General features: G+C 43.0%; 1 protein-coding gene across 8 annotated transcripts in view; it reads right to left on the bottom strand.

Moving 5' to 3' along the window:
• The window catches only part of NAV2 (neuron navigator 2), a 523,029-nt gene that overhangs the window by 58,997 nt on the left and 444,286 nt on the right, over window positions 1-19,746 (bottom strand). For all 8 annotated transcript variants that reach the window (XM_069221928.1, XM_069221926.1, XM_069221921.1 and 5 more), the window contains 4 exons: window positions 17,757-17,945; window positions 8,085-8,137; window positions 5,138-5,161; window positions 4,055-4,129 (listed from right to left, as the gene is read on the bottom strand). In XM_069221928.1, the coding sequence (XP_069078029.1) occupies window positions 4,055-4,129; window positions 5,138-5,161; window positions 8,085-8,137; window positions 17,757-17,945 (341 nt within the window). The remainder of the gene's footprint in view (window positions 1-4,054; window positions 4,130-5,137; window positions 5,162-8,084; window positions 8,138-17,756; window positions 17,946-19,746) is intronic.

The raw sequence follows: 19,746 nt of genomic DNA, 5'->3' as shown, positions 1-19,746 counted from the left end.
TGAATGTTTGATTGGTTCCGCATTCCGTCCATCCAGTTACGCTATCCCACAGTGTTTGTATTTTGCTTTGCTTTTGCCGCCCTAAGTGCGCCGGGTATGCCCAGACGTGGGTCCCGGGCTCACTGTGCCACTGGATTCAAGCTAGCCTGGCTGAGGAGGGGTGAAACCCCGAAACCGGTCCCAGGATGCTTGTTTCCGGTCCAGGGAGAACCTGGCCTGGCAGTTCGGGCTGGACTGTTCCCATGTGGTACAGGGTCAAGACTGATTTGCATATGGCTGGGTTCGAACTGGGGTGGCATGGTGAGCAAAATAATGGATGGATTAAACCCAGATCTGTGACTGGGGGTGAATGTTTGATTGGTTCCGCATTCCGTCCATCCAGTTACGCTATCCCACAGTGTTTGTATTTTGCTTTACTTGGTGCTGCTGTTCAGAACTAGGCAAGGCAGCATCAACAATACTGGTACAAACATTGGCAGAGCAAATCAGTCTCGCCAGTGGGTTTTAGCGATGCGATATTACACGGCTAAAGAGTTTTTTTTTTTTAAATGACGTCATTTTGTAGGTGCATGTCTACAAAACTTCACAGGTACTTTGTTGCCTTTTTACCTATCCAAGTTAGATCGGCAAATAAACAGTTACGCAAAGGCATTTTTAACCCTTTTTTTTGGTGGCACAGATGGGGGAAGCAACACGGATGGCTTTGGCGGGGAGAGCAAAAAGGAGTGCTCAGGTGGGGGAAACAAAAAGGAGAGAGGGGTGGGGGAGGAAGCAATGTGGGTGTGAAACAACAGAGGGCGGGGGAAGCAACACCGAGGGTGTGGGGAAGCAACACCGAGGGCGGGGGAAGCAACACAGAGGGCGGGGGGAAGCAACACAGAGGGCGGGGGGAAGCAACACAGAGGGCGGGGGAAGCAACACAGAGGGCGGGGGAGAGGAACGTGTGGACGCATGGGCAAAAGAAGCTTGCGTGCTAGAGAGGAACGTGGAGCGGTCGAAGGGAAGCACATGGGCAAGAAAGCAACACAGGGGAGGAGAACACGGGTGATAAAGCAGTGCAGGGAAGAAGCACAGAAGGGCAAGCACCACACTGAGGGCCTGGCGGAGTAGCACATGGGCGAGAGACCAATAAGGAGTAATGCGCAGAGGAGGAGAGCAGAACATAAGAGAGACACAGCTGGAAAACACATGCACTCTTGTGCAGTGCTTAACCAAAAAGAACAAAGTAGTGTTTCAGAAGTGAGCAGTGGAAGGGCACAAGTGATGCACTTAGGCTTCAGGGAGGGGACAACACAGGAAGAGAATTTAAAGCCCACACAAGCAAATAAAAAGCAAGCAATTGAGAATGACAATAAATCCAATCAATGGTAAACAGTGGGCAGGCTCTTACGCACTGTAAGCTGGCAATCATTTTTTTCGCAAGCAGACAGCTTGCATTGTCTGGTAGACAAGACCTAAAAAGGATTTTAGCACATTAGCTCTAGTAGTACTGGCTTGAAATAATTCACACTACAATGTAGGTATGCTTCATTGGTGCCATGAGTACCCCCAATAAGGGGCAAATTAAGAGCTCCTGGGATGTTTTCTTGATTTCAATTTACTCATGCTGACAATTGCATCCATCCAAACAGTGCCGATGGCTGACCGGGAGATGGGGCTCAACACAGTTTATGGAGGCATAGGTGAGATTTAAATTATGCTGGTGTAATTCACATATTTCCAGGAATTTTGTGTTACACAATTACGTCACATATTTATGCCACTTTTTGTGCCACAATTATAGCAAGGGAGCACAGGCACCAGGCGAACAACAAGAATGCGAGTGGCTATTGTTCGCGGCACCCGTTTTTAGGGCAAAATACACCCCCTAGAGTCAAAATATAGTGCTAAATGGCAGTTTTGCATGTCACATAATTTCATGTAATTGTCAAACATTTTGCATAATTATGCAAAAGCAAATTATGCAAATGTAACTCACCATTATTCTAATGTGGCAAATTGTGAATCTTACTGAGGGCGTATGTGTATTCAATTCATTTGCTTCAAGTCAGATGCAATAAAGGGACTATCTTGGCCGAAGACCAGCCAAAATATGACATGGTCAGCAGAGAGGACCGCAGTGAGTGCCTCTAGCAAGCACCATGCCATGGAGCTCCAAGGCCTACATTAGTTGCCCTTTGTGTAGGAGGGACACTGGATTCTTTCTGCCATATGAAAAACATTTCTGTTTGAAAGTTTCTAGCGCCCAGTAAGGCGCTTAACAGCCTGCGCCACCCCAAGATGACCCTCTTTTGGTCACCTTCCTCCTGGATCAGCGGCTTCATCAAAAAGCATGAAGACCCACCCAGACCCCCTTTCTACGGCAAACACTGCTACATGTGGTGGTGCGAAGATATTACACTAAACTTTCTAGGATCAAAAACACATTCCTTGAGGAGGGTTTCAGCTAGGTAGGGGGCAGGGGATAACTTGTTGGTGGTCCTGACCCTCCAGACCTACCGTGAGGTTGCCCACTGTAAGTTCATTTATGGGTCATGATCAGAGGCAGTCGCTTGGTACCTGAGAAGGGATGTTCTGTGAAGCAACTCCCTTGATGCATGCTTTGTAAATGTCCAACTCTTTGTTCAGTGCAGGTCATGCTCTTGCTTGTTTATTTTTTATGCATATGTGACTTACTTTTGGACCTGCCCTACCCAAGAGATGTAAATATTGAACTGGATTGGGAGATGTAAATATTGAACGTAAGCAAATTTTATGCCAACATTCATATGCTCTGTCAACAGTAGCAAGATGAGATGTTGGGGCGTCTGTATTTGTGAAATCAATCTGTATAATTTTACTCATGACTTCCTGTGTTTTGAAGTAAATCTAAGCTACTTCCTATGTGTCAAGTCTCCTATTTTGACCTGAAGTGTGGGGTCGTAATGTGCGTAAGAATATTCTTATTTGTAAAAGGCAGCTGTGGCCTTTTCTGCGAGCACCAGAAAAAAGTTTAACACACGAAGAATAGCAGAATAGTTTTCAGGCTTAAGACAGAGGCTTTCACCGCAATTGTGAAGCTACTCAACTAAAGGAGCCCAAGGAAGGGTTTTATGAAGTGTAATTTCTGCTTACGCCGCAGTGCTGGAGCTGTTAAGGGAGGTTCAGTCCAGTTTATCAAGACAGAAAAGGCTGAGCAGGAAGACCAATTAATCCTTGAACACAGAATATCCTCTAAACCCTGCTGATGACACAACCGTATCCTTCTGGTCCTTGGCAAGCGAGTGAAATGCTATGATTGCAGAAGAACATCAGCTCTAGAGTCCTCGGTTACCACCACTCAAGGGTGTTCTGTAAAAGTATAAGCTGCTTTGTTGAGTGCACCATTCCTCCCTCCACAGAGGACGAAAGAATCAGCAAAGTCTGACGACCAAGCTGGATCCCAACAACCTCCAGCTCGAAAGAGTAGGAAGATGGGGTTTCAGAAGGTTTGCTGAGAAGTCTTTACTTTGAAGGCTGTCTGTTTTCATGCTAAGGAGAGTGAGATATTTGTTGATGAATCCCTGAGCAACATATTTAGACATATATCCGGACACAGCATCAGCAGGCTGAATTCATGTTACAAGGTATGGTAGGACCGGTCCTGACCGGAACACGAAGGTAGGAACCAGAAAGGCTCAGCAAGAGATGCTTGTTCTCCATTCCACATGAAAGCGAAGGATGGGGTAACATCTACCCTGCAAACTAACCTAAAATAAAAAATCTAGTAGGCCTCACGGAGGAGTTCAAATATAGTCCTTCTTAATTGTACTGCTATACAAGTTAAACCCATCACCTAAAATTATATCACACAAGTAAATTATGTTTTGAGCCCATAAAACTGACACTCAGATATAAATACCATGGTTTGCTTGTTGGAACAGATGCAGAGCAAAACAGTACAGCAAACAGACTATTTCAAAATTCCACAATTAACAAAAAAAATAATAATAATCAGGCAACCGGCCTAATGAGAATATATTGCACAATGTGCTGCAGCTTGTGAATTTAACATTACTACCTTTCAGTTACTTACGTTAGCACTCAACTGAGTGGTTAGAGCAGACACCTTCTCCTGAGAAGCATCCAGCTCCCTTCGTAGCTTGCGTATCTAAACAGCATAGGAAATTAAAAAAATATATAAGATTTCAAGTTCCTAGTGACTTTCGCAAGTTAAAATACAAATCCTCACACTTCCATAAAATGCCTACAAAGCAAACCATGCTGATTGAAAATGAGCTAAATTCCCATATTCATAAACAGGTATTCAATACCTCACTTGCTCTTATCCACTCTCACAAAAAAAAAAAAAAAAAAAATCAAAGCAGCACTGATGCAGGAGCCGTCAGAGAGACAACCTAACTGAGGCTGCTTAATTTAACTTTTCTAGGCACCCCGCAACAGTCACTTTTTCGCAAGCGAGGCAGTGCCCAAAATAGTCTAATGAAGTGGTCACCAAAAAGTTAGGCTGGGTTACATGGAATCATATACAACACTGGCAATGGAGATACCTCTATAAGATAAGTAGGGATGGGGCATGTGCAGTGAAATATGTGGGCCTTTTTAGAGTGCAAGTAAAAAAGTGGTGTCTCCCCATCCCACTACCTGCTTCTAGGGGCGTTGGCTTGCTGGACTTTCTTCCATTTTTCCATTTTGTCAGCCCACGCATGGTCACCAATGAAGCATCTTTCCACTGAAAACAGGGAATCTTATGCCTAACCTGATACTACTGCTGACTACTGTGTAGTTTTAGGGACCATACAAGTGGGCTTCTGACAGCATTACTTAACAGGGTTCTGCAAAGTCGGTCCTGGAGAGAAGAGTCCATGCCAGATTTTTAGGATATCCACATTTAGAAAAATGTAGATTTCTGAAACATCTTTTTTCTAAATGTGGATATGCTAAAAATCTGGCATGGACCCGGCTCTCCAGGACCGACTTTGCAGAACCCTAACTTAGTACATACTTCGATATGTTTGTTGGACAGCGACTAGGGTGGGAGAAGGGGTGTTACCATCTTAGCAGGAGAGTGACTTATGAAGCATAGCAGTTCTGTTTGCTGAAGAGTTTCAACATTCAAGAAGTTTAATGATTGGCAAAAGTTAGAAAAGTTTCTCACCTCTGAATGACACTTTTCTTCAGGCTGTAATAAAAAAAAGATAAAAAGGCCATGAGCGGACAGAACTGAGATAGGGCTGTAGTGGGCCCATACATATAAACAGTAAGTCAAGTGGGCTTGCAGTACTCAAGCACATTCATCTACAGTGAGCAGGATCACATTTAGCGCCCATCTGGCTTCATCAAACCCTTTCGTGCTGTTGCCCCTTCTACCAGTTTTCAGAGTGTGAAACAAAATGAGTCCCATCTCTAAACAACTACACTCGCCACGCTAACTACTGCCTTGCTAGCAGTGATAATTTCTTTTCAGCTACACAGAAGGATCTGGGGGTGGGGTCTTTCTTACCAAAAAAAAGCACATGCACAATTTGCTGCAAGCAATGCATAAAGGAAACTAACAGGCTGAGGCTGGGATTCCCTACAATTTGAATTTTTTTTGACGATTTCCAAAAATGTGCTTTTGAAGCTCCAGACGGAATCCCAGGAAGGGCGTGTTTCGGGATATGCACATCTCTGCCATGGCTGGTGTGAGGAAATAGTACTGTGCATTAGGATATGCTGCTGGACATGTGATGGGTAGGGGAGGAGAGGCAGGGACACATACATCCATACATCACCCAACATGTGACACTGTTTGCAAAGGCTTCATAAAATAGTACTGTTGGCATACACTGCCAACAGTGGACCTGCATGCAAGAGTGCAGTCTATTGGCTGTGTAGTCAGTCCTGTTTAATCCATGCTCTCAAAGGTTCCAGAAATGTGTTTGCCATTTTTGCTGCAGCTGGTGCACTGAAGAACAACACTGGTCATAATACCCTGTTTCCCAAAAGTGTAAGGCCTTCCGACCACAAGGTCTATTGCTGAAACCACGTAACCTAAATAAGGGCTTTGAACATCTCAGGACCTAGCTCTGAAATACACAGACAGCCTTCAGCAACCCACACATTTTTAAAGAATCTGCCTTTTAGAAAACCCTCTGTGTTGTAAATTACTTTTGATCCATTCTTGATTGAATCTAATTTTCCAAAGGGCCTTCAAAGAAAGTCCACAATGCCCGGAATGCTCTTTGGCAAGAGCAAATGTGGGTAAAAGTATCAAATTCAAGGTCGAATCAAAGTGAAATAATAAAGCCAGGGAAATGTAAAAACAAAGTCTTCTCCCTCAGTGATGGAGGGTTGAGGCTATAAACTCCTCAAGACATATGAGAACACTGTCCAGTTTTAGGCATCCCAAGCGTTGCTAGATGGACAATCCTTCACAAAGGAATGGCCTACAGTGTACATAACTAACAATTTTTTTTTATTTTTTTTAACATTACTTGTTAGCCCCGTTTCACTGTTTCATGGTGTCTTGGATAAAAAACAGATACTTTATATTAAATTTAATGGTACTCAGTGTAATGACATCGGATGATGGAGGGCTCGTTCAGGACTGCCACGAGTCACACTCGTGAAAAGCAGGTCACAAACATCGGAGAGCGCAACTTTGGTGCAACTAGAACACCAAGTGCTGGGGGCTGTCATAGCTTCTACATGAGTATCAGGATGCCCAAGCCTGTCCGAACATATGTCTTTAAGGGACATAGCTCACAACCTTTAATTTCACCAAACCGCTATAAAGATATTAAATCTCACTGCAGACAATGACTTTACCTGGAAGTGCTCTGAAACACCACCTCCGACAGATACTCTGGATATATATATATTCATCAGCTCCAAAAGATCCAAAGAGGCGCGCTCTTCTCATGTCGGTGCCCGCATGGGAAGGACCTATTCCCATCAATAATCTTTACACCAGTTTGACAATTAAGTTAAAAATGCGGCACTCACAGGATTACAGCAGATTGCTTTTATTACATACCAGGACCCCAAACAAACTAACACCAACGCGTTTCGACCTTCCCGGTCTTAGTCATATACATACACATACACACACACACACACACACACACACACACACACACACGCACAGCTGGCACAAGAAACCGATTCCCAGAATTTTAAAAGCAGTACTTATTTGAATAAAGACACTTTGCAAACAAACATTCAACTTGAAAATTTACAAAATCAGGCCGCCTGCGGTCAATTTAAAATTGCAAGGTGCTCTCACAAATGAATTGAGCATTTACGATCCCAAAATAACACTAAAACAAAAGATAACTTGTTACACCGACTTGAACTTAAAAATAAAGAATTGTTTGTAAGAGCTATACGTAAATAAACATCATTGCAACGAATACCAGAATAATAGCCACAAACTAAATCCGCAATGGATTTCTATTGCAACACAACAGATTCTGGCACTTGACATTCCACATATTCGTTCTACCAGGACAGCACTGCTGCCCTCCTTGGCTCTGGAACTGACTGACACCGAGGATCAGGTTGGACCAGGCTTTCCTTCTAAGTTTTCAAAGTCATTTTATTTCTGTCAAACCTACCATGCCTTCTTTCTACCAAACCTGCTCTTTAAACTCTCTCTTGATTCTCCACTAATGCGTGCCCTGTCACACTTTACTTTGTAGAATTTTATTTGCCGTTCCCTTAACTTTGAGAGTTAACAGTTTTCCATTTTTTGGCATATTTCACTGCATCAAAGAATGTCCCACTACATCTTGGTTAGAGGCTGTGCTGTACCCATTTTTACTATGATATGAAATAAAATACATTCTGAGATTTGCATTCAAAATGTCCAGCAAGAAATGAAAACATCAGATCCCAAAAGGCACAGATTTGCAAAATAAAGCAGGAGTACCCCAAAAGGCATAGATTTGCAAAATAAAGCAGGAGTACCCCAAAATGCACAGATTTGCAAAATAAAGCAGGAGTAGAGTACTTGACAACATCGTGGCCAAGAAGTATTTCATTCCAAGTTGACATATTATTTCTTTTTAAGACTAACATTCTGAAGTAGGTTTTCCTGGAAGCCAAATGGATTATAAACTTACTGTTGAATAGACCGAGGAGGTGCTCGAAACCAAAGACAGGGAGGATCCGTGGACTAAAAAACAGAAGAGAAACCTGCGTAAACCAAAAGCACTTGGAACAAACAAAATCATGGTTCACTTACATCCAGCCATGCGTGCATGTGTTTATCTGTGGGCAGACATAGCCACAGCTTTGCTTTAGAACAGATAACCTTGCTTTTGTACCAATGGTTGCGAGGAGACCATATCTACACAGCTATGAAGGAGTACTGCTGCAGGCATAAAGTTGGGCACTAAATATAGAAATCAGGGCAAGGCAAACTATCAAACCCCAGCAACAATCACTACCACCACCAAAACATCATTCATCTTTATGGCAAAAGCAGCTGTGGGCACAGATGTGCATATAGTGTTGTCAAGCATGAGAAGATAGGACTGCACTGGTAAAGCCGGTCTAGGGCAAGGCTAGGTGGCCACTTAGGGCTCTGTGGGCAGTGGGTTACAGAAAGAACTGACTAACAGCCCGTCACCTAACCAGAACACAAACCGTGAATTAGGGTCCAAAGTAATTTCATCTTGAATGACACGGACAAGGTCACACCTCAACCAACATCTTCTACTCAAGACATAAATATCTGGCAAATTCCAACTACATACACTTAAAAGGTCCCAAAACTGATGGAGATCAGAGCACTTTGGGCTAAGTGCCATACAAATGTTGCCAGCCAATACATTTTATTTAGTGCTTGGTTGGTGTTTGCGGGACGGAATGAGCAAGCATAGTACATTTACTAGTTATGTGCGCTTTGAGGAAAATGTGCATTATAGCACAAAATAACTGCTTTACTTATTTTTTGCATAAAAATAAATGTTTTTTATTCAGAGCTTTGCAATAGCACACACAGAAAGGCCCAGTGACCACAATACAGTCCTGCTGATCCCAGCTCAACGCCCAATGCTCAAGGAAAGAGGGCAGCTTTTCATCTGACATGCACAGAGCAGAGGGCAAATGGTCAAATGTTTAATTTAGGCCACAGGTAAAATAGTTACAGTGAGATGAAGTAATAGGAGCTTTAGATTAATAAGTAACAGAATCCTCAACGGTGCTTATCAGAGGCCTTTCATCCGAGAAGTGCACTTTCAAGGTTGTTAACCCAAGAAATTGGCTAAACCACCTTTCTCTAGGAATGCTGCACATATTAGACGATTACTGTAGCCTGTGGTCAAGCTCACTAGACCATTCCAGTAAGAAGTCCACTCTACATTACACACGTCTACTGTGGTGGCTTTAAGGCCAGCCCCTTGCATCTTGAAAGTCCCGCACTATACAAACCGAGTATGCTATGACTGTCGAAAGGAGGCAATGCACCTATATGTCAGAACAATCATCCTTTGACAAGGCCAAGGTCAGACACTTGTAAATAAATCATGCATTTAAAATAGACGTACAAAGGCCTCCTATTGGACCAGCAACCACAAGGGATTACTTGTAACACTCATAAAGAACCTCCAGTTCGTACAAAAACCTTTCCTCTAGGAAACCAAACAAGAATGCAGATGTATGTATAAATGGCAGCAAATCACCCTTGCGCAAAGGCTTCTCCTAATGCTGTGGACTATGAACCTATGGCGTCTGCAGTGAGCAGGGTCTTTGAAAATGATAGTATAAAACTGACTTGGAAATCTGATTGATTCCAGGAAATCTCTCCATTTCTGGCTCTTCCTGTTGCCATGTGCACCAAGCCCCTGAAGGGCAGTCCAATGCATTTGCTGCTCCAAAATGATAATCTGCATTCATAAACCTGCTCCTAGAATGTGAAGAATGACACCAGAAGTGGCTCAGAGCCATCGGTGAGGAAAACAAAATCAAAATTGGTGTATGGGGCAAGAGGTACGCCAAGATGGCTATAAATGCTTGAACACCCTAATGTCAAGTGTCTGCCACAATTCACACTGTGCTGCTAAGGGTCTTTCAGGGGTAATTTCTAGAGGGAGATTCCTCCATGTGATGAGCTGGGTTAAAGGCTTCAACAGGCTCAAGAAACAGACCGATCACTGGCTGAACTCCCCATCCCACCTCTGCCATTTAAAGAGTTTCAGCAAAGTATCTGTGGCGACATGCTTGAGTCTCCAAGAGGCAGTGTGGCAAGCTAAAAAAGCAAGAGGTAGGAAGTGTGAAAGATACTGTGAGATGAAGTGGGGGAACATGAGCTGTGGAAGGAGACCCATGAGAAGGCTGGGGAGAAAGGTGATGTTGCTGGGAAAACAAAATAAAACTGGACAGTCTCCATGGTCACCGTGAAGTGTAGGGGAGTTGTAATTCTTTCAATACCGGCTGCATCACATTCTTGAGAAGAGAGGACTCTGGTGATCACTTTCATCCACCCTGCTTACCCAAGATCCCTTCAGTCACACCTTCGTATTTCATAATTTATAAACTTATAAGGCAGATCCTTATGGGATCATCTTGCTGAAGGGGCCACTGATTAGACATGCAAAGGTGCTCTTCATGACCAGTCAGTGGCCAACACTTTCCTATCGCCTACTCCATGTGGTTTTCTCCTCACAGGCCCTCCAGGGCCTGCATTGCACACATCTCTATCCATTTAAGTCCCTACTCATCATAGCACTTTCTCTTCAGAGTGTGACTTTGACATTAGACAAAAAAAAAAAAATCCGAAAAAGGATCACTCCCACTAAAGGTAACAAAAACATTTAAGTTACCCTGATGATAATATCTCGTAAAGAAACCTCAAATGTAAACATATGTTCAGGGAAATAAGATATTAAAGCAACTATAACCCAACAAGAGGTTGGTTTTAACGAACAGCATGGACCGCATCCAGACGAGGATGTAATGACTACAACTCAAATGATGAAAAACCCATGCCACCCCGTTTCATGCTTCTTTCACATATGCGTATTTTTTTTGCAATCCATAGTGATGAGATATTTCCAATTCATTCATGAAATAAAAATATGCCAAGGAGAGCATCCAGTGCCACAGGTAGAAAAAACCTCTGCTCCCCAACTGATCACAGTCACTAATAAAGGTGTAACTGTACAGGTAGTCCCTATTCCACCCACCAGAAAGCCATAGTAGCTGTTTCGCCTCCAGTGTCCATTGATTAGCAAACCTTGAGCTTCCCCAGGGTTCCTGGCTTGTGACGCGTTGCTTGACACTTCTCTGAGCTTGAGTAGTATGTATTGTTTGCATGCTTGTGCCCAGGGGCAGAGCAATCCTAGGGGGGCTTCCATTTTAGCTGTAGGTATTTTGTTCTCAGTTCCACGTGTTTTGTTCCTGCACTTTGTTTTTTAGCGCATATCCGTTCCACCTACGCCTTTAACTTGCAGAAGGAGAGCCAACACCCAGACAGAACCATTTTTAGTCATATAGCTTAATTTCTTATTTAGAGTTGGATTTCACAGTCGGTCACACTGCCTGGGGGGCGTCTCACTTTTCTGACAAAGCCGATTGTAACATCAATTTTATACAAAGTGCTGAAACTGGCTATATGACAGGTCACATAGCTGAGGGCGTTCTTCAATAAGATAAACAACTCAAGTACAAAGGGTTGAATGTGGTGCTCCTGCTTGTTCAGACAAAAGGCACAGCCGGTCCTTGGAGAAGGCCCTTTGTCTTTTCTCCTTCCCATATTCTTTTCCATGACTCAGTGCCCAGGAGCAGACAGGCTTGCGGAGATCTCTCATCAGCCTCAGCTTTGCTGCAGCATCTGTAAGAACCAAGCCTCAAGAAAAGGATTAATGCATTCTCTCCCACTCCGCACTGACAAGGCGAGCAGACAAAAAAATCGAATTTTCTCAAGGTAGCTTCTTCAAACATTCTATGGGTAGGTGGAGGTGAAAAAGGGGTTACAACGAAAATCTTTTTATTCTTCGTCATCCGGAGAAACTCATTTTGTGTGTGTGTGTCAAAGCCGATAAGTCTGTGGTTTTTAACTGCTTGATAAGCAGTCTACACTCATGCCCTCTTCGTGGGATGAAAGGTGCACCAGCAAATTTCAATGACAGAGCTTCAAAATCTCCTCAAGGGAGCAAAGTCCTCATGAATGGTCGCAGCAGTATATACATAGATAATGCACATAATGGCCATTGCTTTTAGGGGAGTATTTCCACTCGAAGAAGCAAAGAGTTTCAGAAGTAAATCCAGGAACAAGTAATATTTTGGACAGATATGTACAATTTTACACCGACATTCTAAATGTGCCTTCGGGCAGCTGGTGTCTACCACATCTTCAAACAGGACTCTCTTATTCTGAATGCTAAGCCCGGAAAGCTGCTAACTTCACTGAGCTTGTGTCGGAATGTCATCAACAGAGAAGTGTTCTGTAGCAACACTTCCAGTTTTGTTGGCGCTGATCTGCTGGAGAGGCCTTCTGTGCTTGTTGCATCAGCGGAAAACAAGTACCGATGACTAGCTGAAGACCAGACTTGGAATTCCCAAAAAAGCAGAACTGCCACATTTGAAAAACTTCATCATAAAATGTAGGTGCAAAAAGTGAGAGGAGCAACAGGGCCACACCCACAGTCACAAACGCTGCCTCACACTTTTACACAACAAATGTGTCTGAATTCCACTTCTGGAAACTGTGGAAGCACTGAAACCAAACGATGTTTCCAATACTTGGATTAGCCAAGATGCCAGCAAGGACTAATAGCATTGAGAGGATTGGTGGTAATAGGAACCAGGCTTCCCACTAATACCTTGAGGGTTTGGAAATCCCTCAAGAAGGACGTTTGAGTAAGACTTTGTTTATGTGGCCTGGGAATGTCTAGCAACCATTAAATATAAATGGCGACGTGGCCAAGGCCATTCAAGGGGGGTTTACATTTTTGTTTCATTTGTAATAATGTTGTTGAGTTTAAGCTGGTGAATGCACCCCCGAAAAATAAACTTACTATTAAAAAAAATATTGTAAATATAAAATGGTCAATAAAGTGGGCAGAAAGAAGAACTCCCAAATGTATTTTCAACTGTTTAAAAAAACAAAAACAAATAGAAGTTCTGGGCTCTGGTGCTGCAGTAGGCATATTCGAGGAGTTTCTCCTAAAGCAACAGTGTAATTGGGATCCCTCTGCGTGTGTCAAGAAAAAGGTGGCCGGTGAGCCATATAGACACAAAGGGCCTGATTACAACTTTGGAGGAGGTGTTAATCCGTCCCAAATGTGACGGATATACCACCAGCCATATTACGAGTTCCATAGGATATAATGGACTCGTAATACGGCTGGTGGTATATCCATCACTTTACCGTCACTTTTGGGACGGATTAACACCTCCTCCAAAGTTGTAATCAGGCCCAAAGTATCTCTATTTTGGGATAAACAAGGTCAGCTTGTTTCCTACCATCAAAGAAGGTTGCCTACATCTACAGTGGCTGCTTGAAACCAAAACTGGTAAAAGCAATGTCCTCCTCAGTTCATGAAGCATAGACCATACTCATATTATTTGAAGATGGTATTACATGTTCTTCTTGGGACTCACTAGATAATTAGAACAGACAAGAATGGAACACATTGTCCACAAAGTAAATCTAGTGATTGTGAACTGTGGAACGGATGTGTTTAAGGTTTGACAATCATTTCCTTAGAAACAAAGCTTGACACTGTGGGTGGTAGCCACTATTTCACACAAGTTTGAAAACTTGTATTTGTTGACTTCTTTGTAAAACATGAGTTTTCTGTGGTATCACAGGTGTTCCCCAGGGTACAAAGTAGGCACCTACAAAGTGGATAGGCCAGAAACTGCAAGTAGTAAGTTTCAGGGGAAAGGCGGAGCCGTGGAACGTTACGTCTGTGCACACATCAGTAGTTGACCAACACAAGGGCAAGGGGCTCAGTCACTCAAGACTTTCAACACCGACAATTGTTCAAGGCAGAATCTTGTCTGGACTTAGGCAGCCCTCGCACAAATACATGGGCATTGTTCTTAGTATGGGGCTACCTTTTCAGGGGACCCGAGAGATCTGCACATGTGGCAAATACAATCGTTTGGCTGCTATTTTACCCAAGACAAGCTTTGCCCCCACCCCCTTCCTCACCTTACTGAATTTACCAGCTACAGGACTAATTTCTTGATCAAAAGAGTAAACTGCTGACTATTTACCTTTGCTGAATTTAAATTGTATTACCACTGACTATTTACCTTTGCTGAATTTAGATTCTACTACCACTCTGTGGCATTGCGGTACATTTGGATGCTCAGAAACATTTTCAAAATATTACAGAGTAGAAAGCATGTAAGTGGAAGTGTGCCCCCTCCACCTTCATTTATATATTACTATTTTGCCCAACCACAATGTGTTCCAGCAAATTAATGTTTGCATACCACTTTTTAACAACCACTGGCAAAACCAGCAGTTAAAATCATTGGCTTTGCCGATGCTTTTTTTCTCCTTAATGGGTGAAAGAGGCCGGAGGGACAGTAAACAGTCTCTCACATGCGGGCAATGCTGACATCATAAGTGGAAGGATACATAATCCAATCAAAACAAGGAGGGTGAAATGCTCTTGGCTGAGACTGGAATACAGAGGAATGCCACTGAATAATTAAAAGGGACATTGAGAAAGAGGCAGAAAAAAACCATTTGAATTAGACGGAGAAGGACGTAGAAAGTAACACGAAGACAAACCCATCTCCTGAATCCTAGGACCCTGCAGACTTTACTTTAATGGTTCAAGGTATGTTGTTGTGATTGAAAATTGCAAGAATGCCTTTGAAAGCCTCCAAAATCTACGAAGTACAACATCACTCATGGAACACCCAGAAAGAAGTTGGATACTCCACAGACCAACAGACTGTCCTCAAAGATCCTGGAAACATCTTGGAGTTTTTCCCATCCTTGCGCAGCACTGAAATTAAGGGGCTACCCCGAAGCTGGCAGGACTCCATAATCGGTTCACTTGCAGTAATACCTGAATTCCTGACAAGCCTTGCTTCATAATTCATTGACCTCCTTCCATTCCCCCCACAGCGCCCAAACAATAATTTTCAAGTCAGTCCAGCAGCAACATTTCCAGTGTTCAGCTGGACCAGCTTAGCCATTTTTTTCAAATATATGTGGATTAGTGGGTAACCTATCCCTGAACACTTTTTTAGGGTTGAGCTTGCGTTGCATGCGCTTGTGTTTCGCTAGCGAGACGCTTTAGGAATTAAAAAGGGCTCAGAGTCCCATCCACGTCACGTCAGTGTCTTTCATTGGTTTGTGGGCTTCCCTACTTCCCTACTAGAATCTGCTTGATTTCATTAGTGGAAGGCACGCATACATCATGCCTTTTCCGGTGGTCAGCCCTCCTCGAGCGCATCGACCAAGTACAGAAAACATACGAGGTTCGCTGTTTTCCGTCCTGTTCGTGGACTACTTTTTCTCAATTTTCGCAGCGTGATCTCACTTGGCAGAAGTCGAGCGCTTTGCATAATATCGACCCGGTTACCCAGTTAATTGCACTTTTTTCGGTTACGTACATGGTTTATGTGGCAAGAAAAGTCCAGTTAGGAGTTTACAACGCTATTAGCTCTAACACAAGCAAACGCGAGACCCGTTGCATTGCAAATGCTTGTTTTTTTATTGCAAACAGTAATAAAAAAAGACCTTTTTGAATTTCAAGTTAGTTCTGTGCTTTGATCTGCTGACATAATTCTATGATTGGGCATAAAGGGCCGATCAGTTTTGACAAAGCAATTCGCCATGCAGTGCTTTGCACATATGTAGCAGTTACTCCACCCCAGCTGCAAGGAGGCGCGAGAACAATGCAAGATTCACCGCTAAGCACAGAAAAGATTTTTAAGCAGAGAGGGAGAGGCTCCTCGAACCCAACCCCCAACAGCAATGCATTTGTGTAATATCAGTAGGGTCTTTCAAATGTCAAAAATGAACATGTCCGACAACAACACCCACCCGAAAGTATCAACACGAACACAACTACGCGTCCGCAGACACTGCTTCACAGCGCTACAAAGGTCTCATCATTCTACTCGAGATGGTTTTTTTCCACACGGAGAGATTCACAGATAAAATGAGCCTAGCCCCAGAGGAAAGCCAAACCTTTCCCACCACCCCCAACCCAGGACTTCATAACGAATGGACCAATTCGAAACCTGCACAGCAACAACAAAAAAATGGAGCAATAGCCAAAACGTGTGGCGTAAAATGGATGGGTAGAGGAACAACATCATATTAATGAAATTCTTATGGGTAATTGTAGAAGTTTTAGAGGTCAAATATGGACAGAAGCAAGAAGCACGCTCAAAATGATAATTTTTAACTTTGAGAAAGGGGTGCTGGCGATCTCCAGAGTGCGCGGAGGTGAACCACTCCTCAAATGTCTTGTTAACATGCGGACAGGAAAGCGTACACCTATTTTTTGCATCGCTGCACCTGCAGCCCACCTCGGACACCAAAGGTGGGCCCTCTATGGGAATTAACAAAGCAAAAATAGAATTCCAGACTAAAAGATGGGGAAGTCCCTGCACTAGATATTGAGACCTCAGTGGAAAGGAAAATCATCTTTAAAATATAAATAAAACCTGTTTCGGCTCCAAGGGTAACAAATACCTAAAACATAGTCAACCACGTACCTAAGCTGCCCTGTAAACTGTATTCTAGCATACTAGTGGTCAGCAAGAGCAAAGCCTGGTCTCCTGCACCATCCTTAGCAAGTCAATAATCCAATTGGACTACTTCAACCTAGAGAGGTCTCAATGATCTGAACATAATTTAAACTGTACAGAAACAAATTCTACAATAAGGAGTACTCATGTTTTATTCGTCTACAGTGACAATGCCAGAAGAGACAAAGCAATACAAAGCTGAATCTGATTTGTGGAACATAGGCTAAGCATCAGGGACTTCTAGTTGAGCCACAATCAATGTCCATCCTACAACAAATTGAAAATGCAGCAATTCTTCCTATTTTCAACTTTCTCCAGAATACTCATAGTTTCAACTTTTAGGCCCTTGCATGTTTGGCTGCCCAATCCATAATGTGTCATTTTAAAATCCTTGTGCGCAGCACATCGTGCGATTTATAGGACTGGTCCAGTCTGTCTTTGTACCAAGATGACTCTTTAGAAGCCCACCAGAACTCTTTGAACTTCTTTCACACATTTGCTTACAGTCCTGTGGATTTACCACCAACAGTTGGGCAATCACACATTTTTTGTACTCGACACCAAGCATTGGAACTCTCTTCCCTGGCTATCTGGCTAATGTTTGATCACCCAGATGTTCGCAAAGTTCCAAGGCGTCGCCTTTTCCTATAGACCTTTAGATCCAAAAACTCAGCATCCTCAGCACTGTTTCCCAGAATACCCTAGTACCTTGTAGGTAATGCTTGTACTCTTCAAGTATAATTACCACCCTCTAAAGTTGCGTAAGGCAACGTGCTCGGCATAAAAAACAAAACATGACTTAATAGCGGTTACCATTGCGCAAGTTCAGTCTACTGACTCTCAGAGGGCTCAGAATAGTAACTTTTTAAGCAACACTCCATAGAGCAGTTTCACCATCATTAAATGCTTTAAATAACAGCTGCCACTATTACCCAGTTTATTGGTACTCGATTCACAGACCTCGGAAGGACGAAGGAGGCGTTTTGGGGTTTTACAATGATATCAACAGCATTCACTTAGTGATAATCATTAGTTTATTTTAAAACCATGCCTTGTCTTACCTTCTTCAAATCCATCACGGAAGGACCCAGATCGGCTCATCGTCCGGCTCTTCTCGTCCAGCGACATGGAGCTGTTACGGAAGCGGGAGTCGCTGTAGGGATCGTAGGTACCATCTGCATTGGAAAGGCTGTGGGTCCGCAGCATGGCGGGATTTGACAAGTTAACCTGGGCCGCGGTCGTAGGACTGGCTGCAAAGCAAGAAAACAAGGAGCACACAAAATTTGACTTGGATCCACTATGTGCAAGGTGTTTCAAATTAGTGAGTTTTCCAAGCGGAGGCTTTCCACAATAGGAAATGAGTGAAAAATGTGTTCTTGTATGGTTCTTGGGTATCCTTGCTGCACCTGGCAAGCTCAGTTTAAACAAAGTCAAGTCTCATTCTTTACTAATTTGAAAAAACATTCGCTCAATGGACACTTAAGCAAATACCTGCTGCTGAGATCATGGAGCTGATTGTATCAAACACAGAGAAAGTGCCAAGTATGTTATCCAAGAAACTGGCACTCTCTTTTGAACCTTGGCACACACTTCACAATGGTGATCTTAGGTATTTTAACAGCATAAGTAATGGCTGGCGTGGCGTAAAGTGCTTTTGGTACGACATCTGAAAAACATGCCCGACTGGAAAAGAATATGAAACAGAGAAGGAACGGAGAAATTGATGAGGCATGCATAAGAAGCGCGGTTGAAGGCACGGAGAATGTTTAACAGAGAAACTAATTAAAAAGTGGATTAATTCCACCAAAATTTAAGTGTTAAGTGAAGTAAATGGATTGCCCTTAAACACACAATTTTCATGTGACATTTGAGTCCTTCTCCAATAAATTCCCATGTCCCTTAGTGATAAAGGATGGCCTGCACCGAACTTGCACAAATAAGCTACTAAAGAAGTCTGGAGAACTAACATCCATAAACGACGATTTAAAATATATTTCATTAAGGGCTTACAAAAAATTAATCAAAAATGTTTAGAAAAACACCAGACAGCAGTCAAATAAAACTCCACCACTACCCAACAATTCCACTCCTTTATAGGTCGGCTTTTTTAGAATGATGGCTTGGAATCTGGCCACTGCAAGGACCGCATCAGGAAAGATAGCTCCTTCCTGCCCAGGGGGTTTAAACAGCCACATGTGCAAAAGACCGTGAGACCCTGATTTAGAGTTTAGCGGAGTAAATAACTCCATCACCAACGTGACGGATATCCAGTCTGCCCTATTGCGATCCCATTATAGCCTATTGGATTCATAATACGGACTAACCCGCCTGCCAAACCCTAAAATGTGTGCCCCTGTTACTGTTTCTTGCAGATAAAAACACACTTACACCAACAATAAGACAGCTGCTACCAATTTACTGGTTGCAACACACATCTGCTCCTCTTACGATTCTCTGGATATTTAGGGGTGGCGTCAGCCAAATGCTATTGAGTTGGCTATAAGTCAGGCCGAAGACTTGGATGTGCACACAGGACATGCCACTTTCTCACTCAGATCACATTCTCCTCTACTGTCAAAACCATCTCATCACAACACCTGCCTCAATGAGATGATTTAAACTTGAATATAATTTTATGTGACTGGGGAGAAAATCTTTTATGTTCATCTTCAAAGCACATAAATGTCTTGGCTTCAAAATTAACCCTTGATTGAGTAAACATTGTAAGTATTTTTATAGGACAGGCCTAGCTAGGAGCACAAATCAATGTACACTGAAGCATTAGCGTGTAATAACTTTGACAGTAGACATTTCGAAATGTTGCAGGCATCTGCTACTGGGACGTAATCCTGAAGCACCAAAGAGACAAAGCAGATGGAGGCCATTATCAGATATGAGATACTCCTTGAGATACAACTGTGACTGGCCAATGGTCCTTAACCCTCCAAGGGGAGAGGATGATGGAGACCCATATCTGCTGATTGGATGCTTCCTGGAGTGACATGTTTGAAGAACTTTCTTCAGCTGCAGAAGTGATGGGGGAAAGATTCT

The sequence above is a fragment of the Pleurodeles waltl genome, chromosome 3_1 (genome assembly GCF_031143425.1).
Source record: "Pleurodeles waltl isolate 20211129_DDA chromosome 3_1, aPleWal1.hap1.20221129, whole genome shotgun sequence".
Taxonomy (NCBI): Eukaryota; Metazoa; Chordata; class Amphibia; order Caudata; family Salamandridae; genus Pleurodeles; species Pleurodeles waltl.
Note: the sequence above shows the minus strand (reverse complement) of the source record. Positions and strands in the feature narration are given on the sequence as shown.